The sequence below is a fragment of the Phyllostomus discolor genome, chromosome 6 (assembly GCF_004126475.2).
Source record: "Phyllostomus discolor isolate MPI-MPIP mPhyDis1 chromosome 6, mPhyDis1.pri.v3, whole genome shotgun sequence".
Lineage (NCBI taxonomy): Eukaryota > Metazoa > Chordata > Mammalia > Chiroptera > Phyllostomidae > Phyllostomus > Phyllostomus discolor.
The window spans coordinates 160903891-160924111 of record NC_040908.2 but is presented as its reverse complement, the minus strand read 5'-3'; the positions used below and the strand labels follow the sequence as shown (position 1 = coordinate 160924111).

At 40.7% G+C, this 20221-nt stretch overlaps 1 protein-coding gene across 1 annotated transcript; it reads left to right on the top strand.

Annotated features, from left to right (window-relative positions):
- Positions 1-3467: 3467 nt before the first annotated feature.
- On the top strand, positions 3468-4997 carry LOC114499107 (olfactory receptor 1444). Its single transcript, XM_028515058.2, has one exon. The coding sequence runs from the start codon at positions 3600-3602 to the stop codon at positions 4542-4544; it is 945 nt and encodes a 314-aa protein (XP_028370859.1). The 5' UTR covers positions 3468-3599; the 3' UTR covers positions 4545-4997.
- Positions 4998-20221: the final 15224 nt, after the last annotated feature.

The following is a 20221-nucleotide window of genomic DNA, read 5'->3' as shown; positions in this document are numbered from 1 at the left end:
GACACCCTCCCCTGTCCCTCACACCACATCCAACCAAAGAGCTGTCTGTCTGTAATATCAGTAGAGTCAAGGTTGAGAAATTCTGCCCTGTAGCATCGTGTAGATATTGCAGTTAAGTAATTGTGTGACCTTGAAGGGCACACCATACCCCAGCTTCCTGATAGGGAAGATCAGGAAACTACTTGTCACAGATGATAGGAGACGATGTCTGTCAGATTAGAGAGTAGTGCACATGGCAAAAGTCCAAAGGAAAAAAAAATCAAAAGGACTGGATAAATGTGACATAAAGCCCTGTTGGGTGGAAAGTTCATTGGTAGATCATTGGTTGGAAATCGACGAATAGGCAAGAAGCGGATAAAAAATACACAATTCTAGGAGTTTATCCCAGGAAAAAGAGAAGACATGAGCAAGGGGATTCACTGGAGCATTGTTTTCAAGGTGAAATGTTGGGAACAAGCCGTGGAACATTGTGCTGGTTCCTGACCGGCAGTGGCTCACCAGCTGGCTGAGCCAGTTCTTAGGACACCAGCCAATGCTTGCGTACTCATTGTCCTGGCGGGACAGCTGGGGCTTCCCCTACCCCCGTTTTTTGTGGTATGAAAAAGGCTCCTTACCAATCCGAGCACATCAGTTGCTTTCCAAGGTAAGCCAAGGTCAAACAGCTGAAGCATTTTTTCCCTTCTAGTCCCTTGTTTCTCGCCTTCCTTTCTCCACACCTTCCCCCTCTTCCCTGGTCTCAGCCTGTTTCCAGTCACTCCGTGACCAGGGACACCAGAGCCTGTAAACACAAGGGAGACAGACAGTGCCCTAGAACTAGGACGTCAGCCGTTCTGCAGGCCTGCCCCTCCTCACTCTCACTTTACTTCTGAATATTTCTCATACCACAAGTCTAAGCTAGTATTTTGGCAGGAAACAGGGATCCAGCTAGACAAGAGAACAATCAGCTGTTTGTTGTAGAGTTCGCACGAACAATTATTTAAACCCTTTGCCATTGATGTTTGATTCAATTAATCAAATATTTATTTCTGTGTACAATGGGCTGTGGCAGGCTGGGTGAGCCAGAGGGGATGAAAACAGTCTCTGTCCCAAGGGGTTTAGGACCCTTTTTGGAGCTGGGTGGTTGTCCAACAAATCATGGGGTAATCAACCGAAACTCCAGTGCTTTGAGGAAGCAGAGAAGGGAGGACTGACTTATAACCGGGATCAATGACAAAGACTTCTAATAGGAGGTGGAGATATATCTGTCTGCATGTAAATACATAAATATGAATTTCAATGAAATCACTATTGAAAGATCAACTCACAAAGGCATTACCTGGTGCAGTTCGGAGCTTTGGATTTAATATCAGACAGACTCAGGTTTTAATTCCACTTCCAACACTTACCAGTTATGTGACTTTGGAAGTAGTTATGTTATTTTATTATTATTACTATTTTATGGTAATAGCTCTCTAGTCCCCATCTAAAAGCTACTACATTTTAGGAGCAGATAGCAGCCAGAAAAAGGAGACCAAATATAACATAGACTGACAGCTGCAAACAATCTAATGAAAAAGCAAAATGCTCTGTTTGCATATTTTCTACTATGGGGCATTGTTTATGAAAGTGACAAATTGGGAATGAGAGAGTGGAGTATTTTCATCTGTACAATTACTCCTTATGTAAAATGAGGGAAATAATCGCACAAAACCAATGAGTTGGTGTGAGAATTAAATGAGTTAACCACAAGTGAAGCCCTTGGAGCAGTGCCTGGGATATAGTGAACTATTATTATGATTAATGCCATGTAATTATACTTGCATAGGAAAGTGTCAGGAAAACTCCATAGAGGCTATATGCTTGGGAGTGAAATAAGATGACAAGGAATGGGGGATTTATACTTGTTACTTTATACTGTCCTCTTTTTTATTTTTTAAATATTGAATAAACAAAATCTTAAAAACTATGCTAGGAGACCCATCATAAGTTGTTTTATATGTTGTGAACAAGTAGAAAAATTCAAGCTGCATGAGCCTTGAATTCCAAAGCTGTGAACTTTGAGTCTGACCTCTACTAATTAGGTTGTTTTGGTCAATATTAAGCTCCCCAAGCCTTGGTTTTCTCATCTATAAAATAGGCATACTAGCATCTATCTAGCAGGATTAAATGCTATTATATAATGGAAAGGTCAAGCATGTGCCTTACACAAAGAACATTCTCTGTACACACACACACACACACACACACACACACACTGTCTACTTTTATGTTGTCAGAGCCCAGGGCGGGATGCCCCAAGATATCCCACAATAGCGTATTGATTATTTCAAACTGAAGTGATTTGAGAAGCAGCAAGAGCAGGAGGAGCTCTCTGACTCTCTTGTGTCTCTCTAAATGCCTAATGGGTGCCCTCTCTGCTCCCACGGGCTGAGAGACAACCTGATCACAACAGTTAAGAAATCCAGCCCCGGCTGCTGTGGCTCAGTGGATTGAGTGCTGGCCTGGGAACCAGAGGGTTACCTGTTTGATTCTCAGCCAGGGCCCATGCCTGAGTTGTAGGCCAGGTCTCCAATAGGGGTCACCCAAGATGCAACCACACATTGATGTTTCTCTCCCTCTCCATCTCCCTCCTTTCCCCTCTGACTGAAAATAAATAAATAAAATATTTTTTAAAAACCTTAAGAAAAAAATCCAGAGTGCAAATTCATTAATAAAGGCTCTTTGAAGTGCAGCTGAGCTTTTAACATAGGTGTCCTGGCTTTATATCTGGGGTTTATTCCATTTTACTGATACTGACTTTTAAAAACATAGAAGAATGAGCTAAACTAATGCCAATGTTGGTATCATAACTCATTCTTAAAAGAATAACTTATTATTTACTAATCATTTTTCTTTCATAATGTGTGCATTATTACCAATTCTGGTTATTTTAGGGTTCTGGGTACTTGCAAACTTATTAGAGCCTAGTTGAGCAATCTTCTTCCCCTTTTTAAAATATGCTGACCTTTAGAAAACAAAAGACTTGGAGAGTCTATCTCCATAACCAAAAAAGATGAGTTTTTATGCATAATACTATTTATATACAAATTAATGTATAAAACTTTCATTGTACTAAAAAAATCCAAAGTCAGAGTCAGAAAACTCTGTATAAACACACCCTGTAGTCTTTACTAATTTACTACTTAAGCTCAAACCTTGCTTAGATTTCTTTCTCTTTTTTTATTTTATTTTAATCATTGTTCAAGTACAGTTTTCTCTCAGATTCCTTTCTAATGAATGCTAACTTTGTCCTATCAACTTCTCACAAATTTATTCTCTTCGTTTGAAAAAGTATAAAAAGGTGCCTAGTCTGATCATTTCTTGAGCTTCATTTTATGATCTCCGCATCATATTGTGATTTTCCCATGCACATGTGTTAAATCTAGTCTTAAATTTCTCCTGTTAATCTAGTCTTGTGTCATCCTTATTATTTTATTATTCACCCAGCTGTAAGAACTACAGAAGGGGAGAAGGAGTAATTCTCCCCGTTCCTGACAATAACATCCCCAAATTCCTGCCACACATCTGAGTTTCATTGGCTTCTCTTCTTTCATCAGCAGGGTAAATTCAGGCTGACATCAATGGAGAACACCACCGAGGTGACAGAGTTCATTCTCTTGGGATTAACGGATGACCCCAGTCTGCAGGTTCCCCTCCTCCTGGTATTTTTGTTCATCTACCTCATCACTCTGATCGGGAATGGGGGGATGATGGTGATCATCCATGCAGACTCCCACCTCCACACTCCAATGTACTTCTTCCTCAGTAACCTGTCCTTTGTGGACCTGGGGTACTCATCAGCCGTAGCCCCTAAGACGGTGGCTGCACTGCAGTCAGGGAACAAAGTCATCTCCTACAATGGCTGTGCTGCTCAGCTATTTTTCTTTGTGGGTTTTGCCACTGTCGAGTGCTACCTCCTGGCCTCCATGGCTTACGACCGCCATGCAGCGATCTGCAGGCCTCTTCATTATACCAGCACCATGACGACAGGTGTGTGCACCCTCCTGACGACTGGCTCCTACATCTGTGGCTTTCTGAACGCGTCCATCCACTCTGCAGATACCTTTAGACTTTCCTTCTGTGGTTCTAATGAGATTGATCATTTTTTCTGTGACATCCCCCCACTCCTGGCTCTCTCATGCTCCAATGCACACATCAGCAAGTTGGTTGTCTTCTGTGTTGTTGGCTTCAATGTCTTTTTCACCCTCCTGGTCATCCTCATCTCTTACCTCTTCATATACATCACCATTCAAAGGATGCGTTCTGCTGAAGGACGGAAGAAAGCCTTTTCCACCTGTGCGTCCCATCTCACAGCAGTGTCCATCTTCTACGGCTCGATCATCTTCATGTACTTACAGCCTGGCTCCAACAAGTCTATGGACAAAATAGCATCTGTGTTCTACACTGTGGTGATTCCCATGCTGAACCCCTTGATCTACAGCCTTAGGAACAAAGAAGTGAAAAATGCTGTCTGGAAAATACTCAACAAACTTTATTCCCAGTCTTCGGGTGAGAGAAGGAAGTAGGTGGGTAACTGCGAGGTAAACCTCTCAGGCCTAGATGACTTCACGACTTTTGAGGTTTGGCATATTTTGCTTTCTTCTTCTTCAAAAATAGTGGTTACTTCTGCTATTAAGAAAAGTTGTAAAAGCAGCACTTTGAAATGTGTCACTCCAGAAAATAATCTTATTTTTGGTGAACAACAGCATAGGATGTTTGCATGGGTCTTGCATTTGTTTCTTGACATGGTTTAAGGCAAAAAATGAAAACATGAAAAGAATGCGCTGAATTTCCCCTCCTTATTTTTCATGGGAAGAAATGTCCACTCATTATTAAAATTTGATATCAGGATGACATCTTCCTCGTATACTATTTATCAACTAGAATGAACAATGTTTCATTCTAGCTTTTTGTTTCTTTGGCTCATGGATTTGAAAGTAAAGTTTCTAATGCTGACAAATGTTTCAAGATTCTTTTTTTAAAAAAGATTTTATTTATTTATTTTCAGAGAAAGGGAGGGAGAAAGGGAGGGAGAGAAATATCATTGTGTGGTTGCCTTTCACGTGCCGCAAGCTGGGGACCTGCCCGGCAACCCAGGCATGTGCCCTGACTGGGAATTGAACCATTGACCCTTTGGTTTGCAGGCCAGAACTCAATCCACTAAGCCACACCAGCTAGGGCTCAATGTTCTTAATAATGTCTTACCTAAGGTTGTAATTTAAAAAACAGCACTGGACTGAGCCAGGTGACCCAGTATTAAATCCTTCCAACCTTCAGCCTTGACAGGGGTGGTTCAGTGGCTTGGGCATTGTCCCACAAAGCAAAAGGTCCCGGTCAGATTCCTGATCAAGGCACATGTCTGCATTGTGAGTTCTGTCCTTGATTGGGGCATGTATGATCAATGTTTCTCTCCCTCTCTTGCTCCCTCCCTTCCCCTACCTCTAAAAATAGATTTTAAAAAATCTTTAAATCCTTCCAAGCCCCCACCTTCTGTGCCCACCCACATGCCACTCACTCCCCAGTTGTGCCTCACTGTATTCTCCATCTCCTTCCATTAAAGTATTGGGACAAACTCACTAGAAAACAAATAATTGGGAGTAAAAAAAAAAAAAAGTAAAAGGGAGAAAACTGTACTTGAACAATGATTAAAATAAAAAAAAACAAATAAACCACCTAGTATATGTAACAGTTTTAACAGATAAATTGTTTAAACTTTAACCCGAATAAACATACCTTTTTTTAAAGAGCCTGTACTCTGTTCTATGCTTTTAACTTTTTTCTATCATAACTATAATACTTTCAGAAGGTTTAGAGGAAAAAAAACATGTTTCCTCAAGGACTATGAAAGAGGATATTTGTCTTCTGAATTAAATGCTTGCATTTCTTAGCACCCTTAAGTTTGGTGAATTTAGTGTGAATCTAGTGTGAATCCACATAATAGCTCTCTGTGCCCTCTTTGCTTCTGTTTTTTCAATAATTCAATTCACCTCTGGGTCCCTGTTGCCTTTTGATGTCCTGTAATTATATGCTCCAAGATTAAAAAAGCTGTGGAAATTGACTTCTTAAGATAGGAATGGCTCAGTGATGCACAGCACAAGTCCATCAGGTCTTGTTTCATGTGCTAGAGGGTGAGAGTGAATGTGTGTACGTGGGAAGGGAGTGGAGATTAATTTTACTTCTCACATATCAACTGCCTACTGGTGTTCACAGTTACAATTAGTCGAAATCACCCCATATTTCATGATTTCAAGATCATGCACAAAAAATGAATACTTATTTTAAATGTGAAAACTAGAGGTCCTGGTGGGCTAAATCAAGGATATTAGATGTGAGATGATCAAATTCCATTATGTATTTATTTACAATAGCCAAGAGCTGGAAACAGCCTAAGGGCCCATCAGTAAATAAGTGGATCAAAAAAATGTAGAAAACAATGGCATACTACACAGCAGAAAGAAAGAAGGAACTCTTACCCTTCTAAACAGCATGGATGGAACTGGAGAGCATTATGCTAACTGAGATAAGCTAGGTGGTGAAAGACAAACACCATATGATCTCACCCATAAGTGGAACCTAATCAACAAAACTAATGCACAAAAAGAACCAGAGACTTGGAAATAAAGAACAAGCTGACAATGACCTGAGGGAAGAGAAGAGGGGGATAACAGGGAAAATATGGGGAAGGGGCAAGAAAAGAACATGAATAGAGGATTCATGGACATGGACAATAGAGGGGATTGACTGTGGGAGTGAGCGAGGTGGGATAAGAGGGCTGAGCAATAGGGAAAAAGGCAGGACAGCTGTAAATGAACAACAATAAATACAAAAAAATAAAAATAAATTTTAAAAATTCCACTATGCACAGGGCAGCCTCTGTCTGAGAAGGGTTGATCATGAGGGAGAGAGGAGTAAGGAAAGAATTTTGGAACGTGAGATTGGCCTATAGGAGAAGCTTTCTTTGCCATGTGGCCACTATCTCCTAAGAGATCAGCATGTTCTTCTGGACCCCAGGCGGTGACCACCTAGACCTGCCTCACCAATTTTCCTGCCTCCCCCTTTAGCAATGGGGTCCATCCAGCAACTCACATAGAAGAACAGCCTTTGAAGACCAGGATGCACGTCAGGTAGGAGTCCTTCTCAGTGACTTATAGAAATTACAATGCTCAAGGCTGCCCCAATTTGGAGATTTGGGAAGCAGCTATCCAAGCATTGAGCGTATTCGAGTTTTAGCTCAATTTCTTTTACAATTTGGTTGATATAACCAACTCCCCCACTTCCTGCTCCTTCTTTTCTACTTCCTTTATTCCTTCTCCTCCTCTTCTCTTTCTCTCATCCTCAATCGCTTTCTATCTTCAGCCAAGATTAAGAACTTACCTCACCACTAAGCCATTAGGTCCCTATAAGAAATTAAAGTCTTTAGTTTGCATATTATAATTGCGACATTACATAGTAAGTTGTTTTCCTGGGCATGTTTCTTTCTGCCTCTTTTAGTTCAGACAGAAAACTATGTGGATCTTCTAAGAGTTAAAGGCCTAATGCCCACATATTTCTATTTTCTTTTTTAATTTTTTAATTGTATTTTTTCCATTACCATTTAGTCCCTTTATATCCTCCTCCACACACCACAATCACAACACTGTTGTCCATGTCTATGAATCCTTTGTCCTTTTGGCTCAATCCCTCCCACATATTTCTATTTTCTGATGAAGTCATCACACACTCATGTTACAGTTAACTGCAAAGGAGTGTAAAAGAGAGTACTGGCTCTAGTATCAGAGATGGATGAAAATCCTTACTCTTCATATCAGTGTGTAACTTCAAAAACTCATTTAATCTCTGAACTCAACATGCAGGACACCATGAAGATACATGAAAAAAAGTATATGAACAAGTTCATCATAATGAATGCGTATCTGATACAGTTGAGATTCCTGGCATAGCTCTCACTTACCTGTCCTTGTCCTTATCACTTTCAGCCCCAGAGGACCCTCACTCTCTGCACCACCTCCAAGTTCAAGCCTTTATTTCCAACCATTGTTTAACTTCCTTTCCTCCAGCCTCCCAGGTCTACAGCAGACACATTTCAAGCTGACATTACACAAGGATCCATTTACAGAAGCTACTCAAAAGGAGACGTCTTATCTCCAGCAAGACATCAATTTACAGAATACACAGTACTGTGGGGAGCTTTTTCACTTTCACATGGGAAATCTGTCAAGTGGAGATGAAATGCCCATTTGGCTATTGACAATACCCACCCTCTCCCTGCAGAAATGGTCTGATAAATGAGAGACACTGTAAGTAAGGCTTGTAGCTCAAAGTAATTCAGTAGAAGCATAGGAAGACCTTCTTCCTGAAATGTCCAAAATAGAAAATTAAAACACATAAGTCAGGATAATTATTTATATTAGGATAGATATCCTATAAAAAAGTATCAATAATTAAATTATTCTAAATAAGAAGCTCCCCTTGTGGATTAGATGACTTATTTAGCTTTATGTATAGGAAAAGGGAAATTAACATATTAGTAATTCTTGACAATTGAAGCTGGCATTACAGAATCATAACTCTAGCCCTCAGAGAGCCTTTAAAAATAATCCAAACCAACCTTTGTGTTTTATAATAGAAGACCTGATTCCCACAGTTTAACTTCCTTAAATGCACAGACAACCAAATATTGTTTGACTCTTACTCATCCTGTGACTTCTAGAAATTTCTTGATGTGTGAAAAGACATTTTTGAATTTTCACTTTCATTTGTTCACCCTGAGACAGATTTCTGTGCTTTAATTTTGCAGCTGAGAAAGCCAAAGTTTTGAGAAGTTAACTTGCTTGCCTACTGTTAACAAGAGGAGCCCACATTTGAACCTAAGCCATGCCTTCTCTGCCCAATTCTCTGAAAAAAGAAAAATAGCCTTTTATTACAGTATATTTCAATAGAGGACTTATTTGATGTATAAATCATTTGCAGACACTCTTTTATGATAAGTTCCTGCTGTGTGAAAAAGCGCTCTGGAGAATACAAATAAAAGGCTATATAAGATGTAATTCTTACTCCAACAAAGTAAATCCTCCTGCATGTATGGTGTCTGATGTAATGCACTTGGAGATTAATGACTCAGTGTTCAACAACTTTGTCGGCAGGAATTTTTCCTATACTCTATGGGCACATTTGTTTTAGCCTTGGTAGTTGGCATTGGCTTTTTAAATGTTGGAGCCCACAGACCTAGCCAAGTTCCACCCAGTGTTTACTGGGCACGAGCTACAGGAAAGGCGGGTGTGAGATCTATGAAGGAACCAGGCGATAGGTGACCGATCTTGTTCTTGCTTCAAGAGCAGCATGTAGGCAGTGCAGCAACAGGGCACATGCATCTAGAGAGATGACGATTCAAGGCATTTGTGGTCATTGTCTAGTGAGTAAAATAGAAAATAATAATTAGAACTCTTCATAGATGAGAAAGAATTCTGTGGGTAGGGGAAGCTCTCTGGTGGAATTTGAGCCGGACGTTAAAGGGATAATGTAGAAAGGGTCCAGAATTCCAAGGTAGGAGACTTAGCTTCTAGTCAAAACTCTTACCGCCATTTGTAAGACTGGCATAAGTCATTTATCTTGGAGCCAATTTCCTCATCATCAAAGTGGAGATAATAGCACCAGCCACACCTTCCTTAAGGGCGTTATCAGGGTCAAATGAGGTAATGGATGGGAAAGCATTTTAAAAACTGTTAATCTTCTTTCTAAACAGTACTGCCACTGCTAATTATATGCAGAGCCTAGTGGGGAGCTCCTGACCAATAAGGGCCCAACTGAACTCAGGCTTCTGCGTGGGATTGCACATCACAGCAGTTTCTGTTGGCAGGAGCTTGGAAGAAAAGGAAACCACTCCGATTAGAAGTGAACCACCAACTCCTCAATCCATTACTTCTACAGAGAAATGACACTTTTATAGAGAAACCTCGGTAGGATCCCACAGCTCAGCTATTAGATTCAAGCCCAAGAATCTTACTTCCTGTTCATAATGTGGGATTTTTTTACTTGCTGGTTTGTGAATTTTTTTCATAAAGTATGTGTATTGGGAGTGGAGGAGGGGGAATAAAATTGTAGCATATTTTACCAGCAAAAAGTTAATGTATACACATTTGCTATATGTAATGTTTTTGAAAAACTTACTACAAATCAATAAGAAAAAGACAGATGACCCAATAGAAAAATGACTCATCTCTAATTTGGTATAAAGATGAAGAAAACTGATATGAATGAACATTTTGGTCATATATCTCAGTATGCATATGCATTCATTCCTATAGGTTCGTATAAATATTTCACAATAACAATGTTTTTAAAAGATAAATCAAACATAGCTCCTCTATTCAGAGTTTATATAAATTTCCATTATGCACTTTTCTCTGTAAGATGTATTTCACGATACAAATGTTTAAAAAGATGTATTCAACAGAGCTCCTATATGTAAGAAGTTTATAGTATAAGTTAGAGAGAGTACCGACATATAAATAACTTTAATTCTATGTAGAAAATGATAAAAAACCAACCAGAGATACATATAAAATCCTATGATAGAACAGAGAAAGAACAGATCCCAGGATGGGGAATTGAAGAAGATAATATTTTTGCTGGACAAGAAAGATAGATTTAGTGAAATGGGAAGGAAGCTATACAGATGTAGTAAGGCAGATGGTGTTCTGTTTGAAGTCTACTATTCTTGAAGAGAAATAAAGGAAAATAAGTTTGAAATGCAGTAAGTTGGTGCCCAACTGGTGAAAGATATTCTCCTTCAGATTAAGATTTTCAAATTTAAACTACAGATGCAGAATGCACTAAGAAATTCTGGACATCATGCAGATGTCAGAGCTAAAGGGGAAATCCCATCTGCTATCGGAGCACACCTGGAATGGTTCTGCCTGTGTACCTCTCCATGTTCAGGGAAAGCATTTGTTGCTTCAGCCAAATTGTTCAGCATTTTACATGTAAGCACATATCCCCCTAATAAGTTATTCGAGCACCAGCTGTAGCAGACATTGGTCATTTCTTGATGTATCCAGAACCCATTTTCCTCCTTAAAAATGCTGACTTTCTTGGAGAATGATCTCACAATCACTGTGTTGATGTGAGAGGAATTCTGCATGCCCGCCCACATCTGTAGAAGCCCAGGCAAGGAGACCCTTTCTTCCTCTGCACCCTCTAGAGAGATCCCTACAGAGAAATGCCTAGAGGGACACAGAGGGACAGACATGCATCCTAAGCTAAGACAATAACAAGTTCTGACTTCCCTGCATTTGAACCTGAAGCAAGTGATGTAAGGACAACGTGAGGACTCGGAGCTCCTTTGCCCCAGTGGTGGGATTCTGGTTGGGCCATTCTGGCGGTTTCTTTGCTGCTGACTTCTGCTCCTTCACCCTCTGCTATGTCCTTGGTTCTTACCCTGTGCCCAGAATCTTTGATTCTGTCAACCTCTTGATGTCTTTTCAATTACCTCCTGTTTTTTTTTCTTTACATTAGCCTGAATTAGTCTCTGTAATAAAACACAACTGATACATTGTCTAGCAGGTGGGAATTACTCCTCCCAGGACTGTATAGTGAACAAGAGACAAGTCCCTGTCCTCCAAAAACATGGGAAAACAGCACAGACATGTAAAATACTAAAACAAAAAATTGAAAAACACTTAGGAACACAAGAGACATCTGTAAGCATTTCAACGAGTGAATTGGTAGGGAAATGAATAATGCAGAGACAGCGGGGCCACAAATCTTGCCAGCAGAAAGCGAAGTCTTTACCAAGTTGTCTGCTTCGTAATCATTTTTCCTTGCCAACAATACTGATAAAGATCTGGAATCACTGGTACATAGGTACAACAGACATCTTAGGGCTGTTTTTGTTCCACCTTTGCCTATTACAGACGAGGAAGCTGAGGCCTGGCGAGGGGAAGTGGCCTCTGAGAGTCTCACGTCCAGGAAGTGGCCGAGGGAGATGTCGTGCCGTACTCTACCCCTACGGACCGCCGCACATCCCACAGCTGCCCCAGCTGGAAACCACAATCTTTTTCATGCTTGCGTCTCCCTGATGTTTTGGATGGCATCACCCTTTGTTTTCATAAGCGTATTACTTGTTCTTTCCTCTGATAATGATGATTTTATTCCGGAATAACATGTGGACCTGGCTAGAGCTAGAGACTCAATATGTTGCCTTTCCAGTGAATTACAGCAACCTCTTTTCTTTAAAAAATTTTTTCTTAAAACAGTATTCTTTTTTTAAAGATTTTATTCATTTATTTTTAGAGAGGGAAGGGAGGGAGAAAGAGAGCGAGAGAGAAACATCAATGTGCGGTTGCTGGGAGTTATGGCCTGCAACCCAGGCATGTGCCCTTGCTGGGAATCGAACCTGCCACACTTTGGTTTGCAGCCCGCACTCAATCTACTGAGCTAGGGCTTGTGACCTCTTTTCTTTAGGTTTCTTGTTAGCTAGTCTTTACACTTCCTTTCTTCAATTCCAAGCATCTCTTTTGTCAATAATAATGTCTCCCGCAGTGGGCACCATGAGCTGTCTGGACCCCACAGGTGCACCTCCTCCAGGAATGGCCTTCAGCTGAAGAGAGCCACCTCACCCAAGGTAACTCTCATCCAAGACTGGTTGGGGCAGGGGATACAAAGGCCTGGCCCATGTTTTGTCTCCTTGAGAGAGCTCCTGAGGACCATCCCAGATCCAGAGTTCCCTTAAAACTGGGCTGAGGCCTCTGTTGTGACTGCATCACAGCCCAGCTTCTTGCTCTCTCTGATCCAGCGCCATCTCTCCCTCACAAGTGCCATTCCCATGGGCATGCCCCAGTGAGCCGCCTGCACACACAGCCCAGCCTCCAAGCCTATTTCCCAGCAAATACGGTCTAAGGTCTCCTCATCCACTCTTAATTCTAGGTGAACTCCTGATGGCCAAATAGCATTGTTTTACCTTCTTCAGAACTGTGATTTGCATTGTTAACAAACTCGGAGATAAAACCCTCAATCCCCAGACTTGTTTTCTGAAGCAAGCAGAACATAGTGGCCCTGAGGTCAGTGCACACACTATTTGCATTTCCTAGTAAAGAGTCTCTCCCCAAATATTTCCTCTGTGCTCGGAGCTCTGCTGGGCACTCTCACCTTCATTGTTTCTCACACTCACTCCGTCAACATTTGATTCATTATCTTAGTTTATAGGTAATAAAACTAAGGGTCAGAGGTGTGTAGTGACTTTACTGAAGGTCAAATAGCTGTAGAGGTGTCACCATGTTCTAGGAAATGATAGGTGGTGAGAGGGCCAGCACTCTGTCACCTTCACCTTTGTATCTCTAGCACCTGGCTGATTTCCTGGAACACAGCAGGGGCGCAATGATTGTTACTGAGTGGATGAATCACTGAACATTCGCGGAAAGGCAATTGCAGTTTTATCGAGTACCTTTATTATGTCAGACATGTTTTCTACATCTTAATGCACACTTCCTTGAAATTCACAACAAATCTGTGAGGGATGAATTCAATTCCCCATGTTACAGGTGATGAAACGGAAGCTCAGACACACAGGTGCTAAGTAGTAGAACCAGGATCCTAATCCACCCTATTTTCTGGCTCTGCATGCCTTCTCCTGCGCCTTGACCACCCCCACCCCACCTCCTATTTCTCAGATGAGGAAACTGTGGTACAAAAACCTTAAGTAGGTCTTTCCAAGTCCTATTACTAGAGAATGGCAGTGCAGAGGCCAGACGCCAGGGTTGTTTTTTTTTTTATCTCCCATTTCACACCACCAGCTAGTTCTGCTCAGCATCTCTAGGACTCGCTGCCTTTCCCAAACATGGTCGGTGCAGTAGCACCCTCACTTAGATCAAAGAACTTCTCACCAAATGGAAAACTGAAAATGTAGGCCACCTGCCGATGTGATGGTATTTCATAACTCAGAGCTAAAAATAGCTCTCAAACTTGCTTAGCCTGTTGGTAACATATTAAACGCTCATATTCAAAATCACTCACTTCTTGGATTAATGTCAAGACTATGGCTTTCCAGGTTTCCTTCTCTCTCCCTCTCTCTCTCATACCATCTCTCTCTCAGGGAGTGGATTATGCTTGTCCACGTTATTTTCCACATGAATCACTGAGCACTTGTTTTCAAAGATGAGTTTCACGACCTTATTCTCTTTGCTGTCCCTGCCAAATTCATTTTGGAAGGCAGGAGGCAGAAGTGGTTAAGGGCGTAGGCTCTACAGCCAGATGGGAGTTGAGGCTGTGCATTCTTGGGCAAGGCATGAAACCTTTGTCTCAGTTTCCTCATCAGTGAATTGGAGACAAACTAAGACCTATTTCCTGGGATTGTTAGGATGATTAAACAAAATAATTCACAGCCAGTGTTTAACAGTTCCCAACACAGAGAGAGCGCACACATAAAATAACTAAAAACAAAAATCGACAGGAAAGAATTGTCACCACCAGCATGACCACTAGCCCCAGTTTGTCTGGAACTTGCTGGACATAGCGCTAAAAGTCTTAAGTACCAGGAAATTCCTCAGTCCTGGGCAAATAGGAATGGTTGGTTACCCTATTTCCTCACAGTGAAACAAACAAAAGATTCAGAGTTACTCAATTATTCACAAAGTATTCACTAATAACTAATACATCCCAGATATTTTGATGGTGTTTGGAAGGTAAACAGTATACAAATGAGTTAAAAAAGAGAATTATGAAAATGGTAAAATTAAAAGTGACCCCATGAAAGCTGGCATGAAATGTGTGATTCTGAAAAACACATAGCTCCCGGGGGGGGGGGGGGGGGGGGGCATTTGGTACAAATTTCATGAATTACCCATTTCTGTCTCATAGGGAATTTTTTTTCTCCAAAAACTCACACTGGGGGGACTTAATAGGTTGACAAAGGAAAAAACATTTCCTTGAGCAATTTACAGTTAGACAGCTTTCTTTACTGCAATATTTCCCAGCATCTTTAATCAGCTAACAAGCATTTGACTCAAGGATGTCTCAAATATTGTTTCCATACTTTAAACATTTGTGATAGCACAGAATTATTTTTAGGACTTATAGAATGATACCAGTGTCCCACTGAGCTTTGACAGAAAGAAAATCTAGGTGGTCTCTGGCGTTATGCAAAAACTCAGACTCGGGAGGAAGGCACCAAATCCCAGGTCCTCATAAGCAGAGCAGCTGTGCTTCAGTCATTACAGCCCATGAACTTTTTTTTTTTGGTTTATGAACTTCCTTTCAAAATTTGATGAGCACATAAGCACACAGAGGATAAAAGACACCAATCCAGAGGCCTCAGCTTTGCAGAACGTACTGGATAGATGCTATATCTTCTTAGGAATTAAAAAAAAAATCTGTCCTCTAAGAGAATTTTGAGCCTTCATATCAGCAGGGATAGGAAAAAGCCTGCAAAGACTGAAATAAATTCTGACACAAGAAAGAAATACCTGACTGTAGACTAGCACAAAGTGTGAGTGCGCGGAAGCAGTGCTTAGAAAAATACAATACCAGTAATTACTTGGATATGTTGAGTGCTTGCTGTTATATGATTACTTAATTTAATCAGGAGGTAATTTTTCATGTAGTTGAGGCTGTGGCTTCTGAAATCAGGTTTCCCAGTTTTGAATATTGTTTTCTCCTTTAATGGTGATGTAACACCAGAAAGTTACTAAAATCTCTCTTAGTCTTAGAATTCCCATGTACAAAGTAGCAACCATAAGAGTATGTGTTTTATCAGGCTTGTAGAGGTTGCCAGACATCAGTCTTGCAGCCTAGCGCCTAGGTCATAGTAAAGCTCAGTAAACATTACCTATTATTATTAATAATTGATATATAACAATATCAATTATTATGTGGGTGTTATCATTATTCTTTTCATTTCATGGAAGTAATTGAGAACAAGATATCCTAGCAGATTAATCCTACCAACCACACTCAGATGCCAGTCCAATGGTCTATGAAACCCTTCTACACCAAGAATCTCAAACTCAGCATGATTAACCTGCAGCAGTCTCCCTCTTGTTCTTTCCCAAACCTCTCTTTCTTCTACACCGTGGTTTATATCACCACACAAGAGATGGAGTCATCAGTGTTCCTGCTTTCTCTCATGCCCCATATTTGATATATGAGAAAATGAAGCCAGATCTACTTTAGAAATATATCTAGAATTGGATAGCTTCTCATTACCTCTCTCACTACCACCCTGGTCCAAGCCTTCATCATCTCTTGCATAGATTAATGAAATTAATGTACAGGAAAATGAAATAGATTCAACCACATGGAGGCCCTTCTTAACCTCACCTGTATTTTGGATCCCTAGACAGCCTGTTACTATCCTCAAACAATAAGGATGTCTACCTTTATTGAATGCTTGTTAAGTGATAGGTAATATTGTTATATTCATTTTACAGATGGGGAAACTGAGGCTCAGGCATCTTAGTTAATGTGTAAGGTGGCTCAGGAAATAAGTGGACTCTTACTTGGAACAGCTGGACTGGCCACTCTCTAGAAGCGGAGTATTGTATGAAAAATTGGAGGAGCATGTAGAAGAAATACAAGAGTGGAAGGAATTTGAGACAGCAGCAAATGAAAGTAGTGGGAATATAGACTGTTAGATTTCACACTTATCTGGAATCTATTTCAACATCTACCCCTCTAACCCATACAGAAACCAGTAACTATCCTAGTCATAAGGTGTAAAAACTTACAATGCCAGTTTGCATCACTCAGGCTGATAATGAGTTCAAGGGTGTTGGGAACCACCCTGACTGGTAACAGAAGCTGAAACCCCCACCTAGGTTAAGGCTAAGGGAACGCCCTTGGAACTGTAAGCCAGCAAGGAGACAAAAGCTTATCTCCCTGGCAGGAATGCTGCTTCTGCTGCTGAACCCCAAAAAGCTTGGTCAGTTAGCCAAAGACGGGTAAGATTCCCCACAGGGAGAATGACCTAAGACAGGCACAATCACTTTGGGAGGCCCCCCAAAAGAAAGACTTGGGGGGCTGCAGCAAAAGGGGGTGATGGACCCTCGCTCCTCGGCTTTGACATAGCCTGAGTTCTCATTGTCTGGGAGAAAATCTCCTTATTGCCTTAGTTCCTGTGCTAAGCCTGAAACAATGACAGGGTGGTGCAGCTCTGTGCTGAAAAGGGCGGATTCCCCGGGTGATCAGGCCTAAGAAAGAACATGTAAATTACTGTGAAACCTTCTTTGTTTAGAATGCTCTCAGTTGAATGAGAGGGGTCCAAGGAGGAAGTTGGTTCCTCAAAGTCTTACAGCTCTTTGACCCCCACTCAATAGACCAGCAGAGTTCCTTGTTTTCTATTGTTCCTTACTTCCCCCTAATGAGTACTGTACTTTACCTGAATTATTATGCAAAATGAGCCCAATAAAAGCAGGTATGGATGGTAAATTGCGCTCCCCACTAGGGGGGTGGCCATTTCGTCCCCACAGAAGCTAGTTTGTCTCTGTGCATGTTTTGTTCTCGCGTGTTTTTCGGCGAGCCATCTGCAGCGTTCCATGGTCACTGCTGGCCGGTGACCCACGTGCAACACAAGGGAAAACTGATGTTGGAGTGATATTAAACAATACCCAAAGTCAGCCATCTAGTACATGGTGGAGTTGTAATTTTCATTCAGATGTCTCTGGTCTGGACTTGCTCTTTTTTTTAACTTTTATTCTCTAGATGTCTTTATTTCTTTAACACAATTTTTTTTATTATCCCACTGAGTGGTAATTACACATTCTACGTACCTTCTCATCCTGTGGGACTGTTGAAGGCTAGAACATGATGTATTAACCTATGTTTTGCTAGCATAAAATACTGCTCTTGATACAACAGAGGTGATGGCAAAGTGGTAACTGAAGTGAAATAAAGTAAATTGCATTAACTTACGTTATTGCACAAATAATCTATGTCAGTATTTGAAAATCCATGTTGGGTGGCTCACGTATCTCGGTCAATAACCGATCCTGTCACTTCCTTCCCTGCACCTTAGTGCAACAATCATTTATGAAGATAGAAGACTGGGCTATGTTATATGCCAAATCCTTTTAGCTACAACACTCTATGTTTCTACCAGTATTTAAGAATTCCATTTTAGTGTTGTGCCTGTGTTAAATTCAGAGATCCCCAGATAAGGCATGCATTGGACAGTTACTACCCAGATCCTCTCTTCTCCCTGCTATAGGGCATTCACATAACCCACAATGACCCCAGTGGGGAACAGTGCAGAGGTGACTGAACTCATTCTTGTGGGGATAACTAATGACCAGAGTTACAGATTCACTCTTTACATGTTCACCCTCATCTACCTCATCACTCTGCTTGGGAACTGGAAGATGACCATGTTGCTTCTGTTAGACTCTGGTCTCCATACTCCCATATACTCCTTCTTCAGTGATGTCTATCTGGTGGATTTTGGTTACTCCACAGCTATTACTCCCAGAGTGATAGCCAATTCCTTATAGCAAGCAAGGTCATTTCCTACAATGCATGGGCTATTCAGATGTTCTTTTTGCAGTCTTTCTCACCACACCTTCTTCTCAACACTGCAGTTAATTTGAAACTGCTCTAAAAATAAAAATCTATTAATCAAGGAACACGTATATAAAGGACCCATAGACAAGGACAGTGGAGAGGGGGGAGTATTGAGTGTGGGAGCTTGGGCAGGGCAGAGCAGGGGAGAGCAATGGGGCAAAAATAGGGACAACTGTAATTGAACAACAATAATAAATAAACACATACGTTTACGTATAAATGATATGCATATTAATTTATAAATAATCTTATAAATACACATATGCCTCTATAGTGAATTTACAGCAATATAACCAAAATAGTGCATGAATGTCAAGTCCTTGATTCCATCACACTTCTTCCCATGAAGTACATATTTTTTATAAATCTGTGCTTATTCTATATATAATTACATACACAGGGCACCTTATTCTACCTGGAATTATATGCTTCTCAGTGTTTACTTATTACATGACTATCTTCTCCATTAGATTTAAGTACCGTGAATACAAAAATTCTGTTTATTTTGCATGGGTCTCTATTCTCAGGGCTCATCATTATGGCATAAGTGCATTTGGGACCAATCAAGAATCGAGTGAATTGCTATTTCTCTCAATGGTATAAGCATTTAAAGTGAATTAAGTGAAGCACTAATTCCTGGGTTCCACTTGTCTTGTTCAATGATAGAGCTCCTGTGTCTATCCTCCAATGTTTATGTCAAACGTAGTCCTGGGGGTCAGGTGGTGGCTTGATTTGTGTATTATCAAAGAGAATTACTTCAAATAGGATGAATAAACTCAATGATCTTCCTCAACAAGCAGAGCTGGACCCTATAGACACATTAATCACTCGTTACCTAGTTAGGGGAGATAAAGAGTTTTGTAACTCTCTAAGGGTATTGTCTCCTGAGAGTTCCATGACTATATTACTTTCTTCGGGTTCTCTCTTATTCTTTAACCTTTCAAGATCCACATAACTCCACCTGGCAGTTCAAGAACCAGAGTTCTTTTAGTCTTTCATTTATTCATCTGATTTTTAAATAGCTGTCTAGCGTCCACAATGACCTTCCCTCAAACTATGATGTTTGTAAGAACAAGCAGCAAAATTGAGGGACAACAATCCCAAATAATAATGAGGATGATTGTGATCATGATGGACACCTTTGACCAAGTATAAGGCATTTTAGGGATTTCCTGACTTTCTTATCATAGCAACAGTGTTCAGGGAAGGTGCTATTGGGCTGCCTTTTTGTTATCTCCATTTTATACACGAATATGTCAAGACTCAAACAGGTTAAGTGATTTACCTAAGAAAAGAGAGCAGCGGATCCAGGGCTAGACTTTTTGTTAGCTGATTCCAAAGTCAGTGGCATTTTTTTCCTTCAGTTTCCCCTGCCTCTAGAGACCTTCACACACTTCAGCCAAACACTAAAGAAGACCATCCCAATACAGTGTTACTGGTTTTCACAAGGTGAATTTCTGATTTGAGATTCACTCCCGTATGAAGGAGCTGTACCTGCAGGGTGTTTTCTTCAAGGAATAAGGTAAACATGTAAGTCTACTACATCAAATCTACTGTCTGCATAAATTTGCAGGGATAGAGGTAGCCAGGAAAATGCATCAAAAAGAGACTTCTCCTTTGATTTATCTACAGGTTGGGCTTGAATGTTTTCAATACT